The sequence below is a fragment of the Melozone crissalis genome, unplaced genomic scaffold (assembly GCF_028551555.1).
Source record: "Melozone crissalis strain CALT ecotype California unplaced genomic scaffold, PUWL_Pcris_2 ptg000004l_1, whole genome shotgun sequence".
Classification (NCBI taxonomy): Eukaryota; Metazoa; Chordata; class Aves; order Passeriformes; family Passerellidae; genus Melozone; species Melozone crissalis.
In genome coordinates this window covers 41920019-41923977 of record NW_026535782.1, presented here as the reverse complement: position 1 = coordinate 41923977, position 3959 = coordinate 41920019, and the positions used below count along the sequence as shown (strand labels likewise).

The 3959-nt window shown below is 49.6% G+C and overlaps 1 protein-coding gene across 1 annotated transcript; it reads right to left on the bottom strand.

The window, feature by feature from the left end:
- Positions 1–1251: 1251 nt before the first annotated feature.
- RPS19BP1 (ribosomal protein S19 binding protein 1) lies at positions 1252–3673 on the bottom strand. Its single transcript, XM_054276589.1, has 4 exons — positions 3625–3673; positions 3407–3547; positions 3009–3106; positions 1252–1908 (listed from the first exon to the last, which is right to left on the bottom strand). The coding sequence occupies exons 1-4, from the start codon at positions 3671–3673 to the stop codon at positions 1774–1776; spliced, it is 423 nt and encodes a 140-aa protein (XP_054132564.1). The 3' UTR covers positions 1252–1773.
- Between the last annotated feature and the right edge of the window lie 286 nt (positions 3674–3959).

The window sequence follows — 3959 nt, the reverse complement described above, 5'->3', positions numbered from 1 at the left end:
AGTTGTGGCACAGCCAGCTTTTTCACACAGTAAATTATCCTCATGACAGCTCCACACAGAGCTGCTTGTGTTAGGCCAGCTCACATGCACTGCAGCAGGCACACAGTGCAGAAGTTTTAGGGAGACATGTGCTGAATACATATTTTGGTCAACTATTTTTTCAAACAATAGTGCTTCCATTCTTTTAAGAAGCTTTTTTCCCACATTTTTTAATTTTTGGAAGTAAGAACAAACTAAAAAAAGGAACTGTTCTTTGAACTGTTCTATACTTACCACTTCTGGCTGCAGATTGTTGAATCTGATCCTATTACAAGAAATCCCCTCCCACGTGCTATTACCCAGTTTCCAGTACACACACTTCAGTACATTCACTATTTATTTCCCCTGTCTGGAACTCATATATCCAAGTGACCTTTCCTCCTATGCACACAACAGGAAAAGACCTCAACAGAGGAGGCACAAAGTTAAAATGACAGCACCAGGAACCATAATGAGAGGGCAGGGAAAGGATAAGTGAATTCCTGCCTGTGCTGGCATCAAGTGGCTGCTGCTCAGGTCAGACAGGCCCCTTGTAATCAGCTCCTGAGCTTAACCAAAGCTTGGCACTAGTCCTCCTCCTTACCTGTTTTTTTTTCTCCAAAGGTAAAATAGGGAATGCATTTTCCATCTTTTTAGGTAAGGGGCAGGATAAGGTAGTGGCAGAGCCACCCAAGAAGCACATTTAGAGTGGTTTAGTAACAAAGTTTCTGGAACAACACTCCCACCTACAGGGCCTTCTGTCTGTTACAGCTGGGAACTTAGTGGGAGTCTGAGAGAAAACAACTTCCCTTCAACCCAGCACCGCAGGTCATGCTCAGATTTTAATCTGATGCCAAGACTAACATCTGGGTCACAAGCCCTCCTGGCTACAGGCCCTGGCAACACTCAGCAGTGGTGCCCTGATGGCATGGCTACATCTTGCTGGGACACTCAGCTAGAAACACTGAAAGGACACTTACTCCATGTGAGAGCTCCTCCGTGGAGAAAGGGAAGATTGTGAGTAGCCAAAATGGAGGAGTCATCTCCATTCCAACTGCACTCTCTGAAGGCCTAAGCATGTCAGAGAGGTGATTTAATACATGTGTTAACATGAACTGGAGAGGCCATTCACACAACTGAGTCATCCTAAAGAGAGGAATGCCTGGATCACAGCAAGGACATGGCTCATCTTCATCACCTGTCATAATAATCACTACTACAAAGGCAAAGAGAGACAGTGTCTGCAACAATTATTTAATCAAACAACATATAAAAAGTTTTTGCAATGACTGACAGACCTGACAAGGGCTGTAATCAGAACCCAAACTGCAGGGTTACTCAAGTTTAACAGTCTTTCAAAGCATCCTTCCTTTCTTAATGCTGGTTGAAAACATTTCTCCATTCAGATACAGTACTTTCAACACTCTCTGCCAAATAACACAGGTAGCAGGAGCCTTATAACCTGAGGAAGGGGAAAAAGATTTTTATTTGGCTTGGTCCACCCTTCTACATCAAGAATGCGAGACGTGGTGGCTGCAGGAAAATAATTACAAGGAGAACACACCTCAGAGTCAAGAGCACCTCTGTGGCTTTAGCTGGCCAGCAACAAGCTCTGCATCCAGGCAGAGCTGCTCTGCAAGTCCCACACAGAGGCACATCCCCGTGTGCCATCTCAAACATGCCAAGGAAACGCCCAGGCCTGAGAGCCAGACTGGAGAAGCTGCAGAAAGACTGCAAGAATCCCTGTCACGATGGTTATGGGATCCCAAAGTATTCCCTCTCAAATTTACGGAAATCTTCCTCAGTAAACACAGTGCCTTCAGGCTTCTTCTTTTCTGTCTTCTCTGGAGGCTGATCTTTGGACTTCCTGCCTCTGTTCTGAGCAAGAACCTTCAGACAATACAGAAATGGAAAAAACAACAGCCATTGTTATCCACACCAAACCACAAAACAGGGATTTTCAAACTCACCTGCAACACCCCTGCTGTTCTACAAGAACTCTGCTATTTTCCAGAGTGCCTCCAAAGAAAAGTGAGAGGCAAACCACTGATGTTAACCAAAGCAGGTCACTGGGACAACAGCAGATACCAGCTTGTTATTTGGAGTCAAATATGAAAACTATTTTCTAGTAATTGTCACAGAGATAAGAACATGGGCTTCAATTCAGAACTTTCTGAAACTATTACCTTCTTTTTTATCCCCTCTCCCCAGGACACAAACCAAAAAACCAACAAGTAGGTGGATTTCCCTCAGCATTTTCTAATACACTGACACCTCCTGTAACAATCTCCAGCCTGAGAAACAGTGGCCTAAACCACTTTCATTGTTTATGTAAGTTAACAGTCTGTATCTCCCAAAAACAGCCCAATATTCTAGCACTGTCATCTATTATTCTCTTCAAACCCTGGCATGAGACTTTTGGGGAAGACCATTCAAGAAATTCTCAAGTTATGAGAAACACCATTTAGGAAGCTGAGTAATTCCTATTAGATGAGCCAGCAGCACATCTGCTTCCTCGTTAATCAGCCTCCAGCTACGGAGAAGGCCAGTTTGATCAACAGTAATGAGAAGGTCTAAACAGGGCACCTCTGCCAGCTGAAACTATGAAATATTTTTGGTAATTAAGAAAAGCCAACAACTGTCAGGATATTTTGAGGAACCTGATGTAGTAGGTGGCATTCCTGCCCATGGCAGGGTGAATGATGAACTGGATGATCTTTTAAGGTCCCTTCCCACCCAAACCATTCTATGATTTTCACTAGTGTCAGAGAACATCATAGGGGGCAACATTTCAACGTCAGTTTAAATCTTACTAAGTTATTTTGTCAATGCACACAGAAATTCCTCAAGGCCATCTGTAGACAGAAACTTAACCTGACTCTCTTGTGTCAGGTGTATAAATCTGGAAGATCTGGGGATGATTCCTATTCACCTGTGTTCCTCAGTGGAAACAGACCCCCCCTCATCCCCCCACAAAATTACAGTCTTACTTGTTCTGTGACAGCTTTGTCTGCAACAAGTCGTCCCTTTAACATGTACTGCAGGTTTTCTCTCAAGTGATTCACAGGCTTCTTCTTATGGTACTCCTCTAGAGCAAAGCAGAAAGCGACAAAATGCATCAGCTGCTCATCCAGGCAGCTCACAAGGAGAGACAGAGGAGGATCAGCAAAGTCCCGGGAGAAAGAGGAGAAAGACACCGCTACAGCTCAGGGATAGGGGTGCGCCCACAAACCAGACTGTGTTCAAAGTGAGCGACACAAAAAAGGGCGACACCAAGAGGGCACACAGGAGAATGGGACGGCATGGGACGGACACAGCAACCGGCAGCGTGGCTACGGGACACCGCAAAGATGCCCGGTGCGAGGGCTGAGGAGGGATCGGGACTCACCTATCGCCGACTTCACGACTCTGCCCTTGACCGTGGCCTTGTTCCTGCCGGGCTCCGGAGCCCTCTTCCTCCGCCTCGCCGCGCCCGCCGCCCTGGGGCCGGCCCGGCCTCGCTGGAGTCCTGGCGGCGCCTTCGCCCGGCCTGCAACGGGAAGAGGGACGGAGTCACTGCAGCCGTACCGGGGAGCCCCCTCGGCCCGCCCCGGCCCGCGGGCTCACCCGGCGGCTCCAGCAGCTCCAGGCCGCGCCGCAGCAGCGAGGCCGACATGGCCGCGCGCGCGCGCTCCCGCTCGGCCCACAGCGCCCCGCGCGGCCCGGAGGGCGGGCACGCGCACCCCGCCCTGAGGGGCGGCAGCGCCGGCTGGGCGGGACCGGGCCGGCAGCGAGGGGACGGGCGGGAGCCTGCCGGGGCGGGCAGCGAGGGGACGGGCGGGAGCCTGCCGGGGCCGGCAGCGAGGGGACGGGCGGGAGTCTGCCGGTGCCGCCCGGCCGCGGGACGCTGCAGGGCATCGGCCTGTGCAAAGTGCATATTATATGGCTCTATTTACCATATG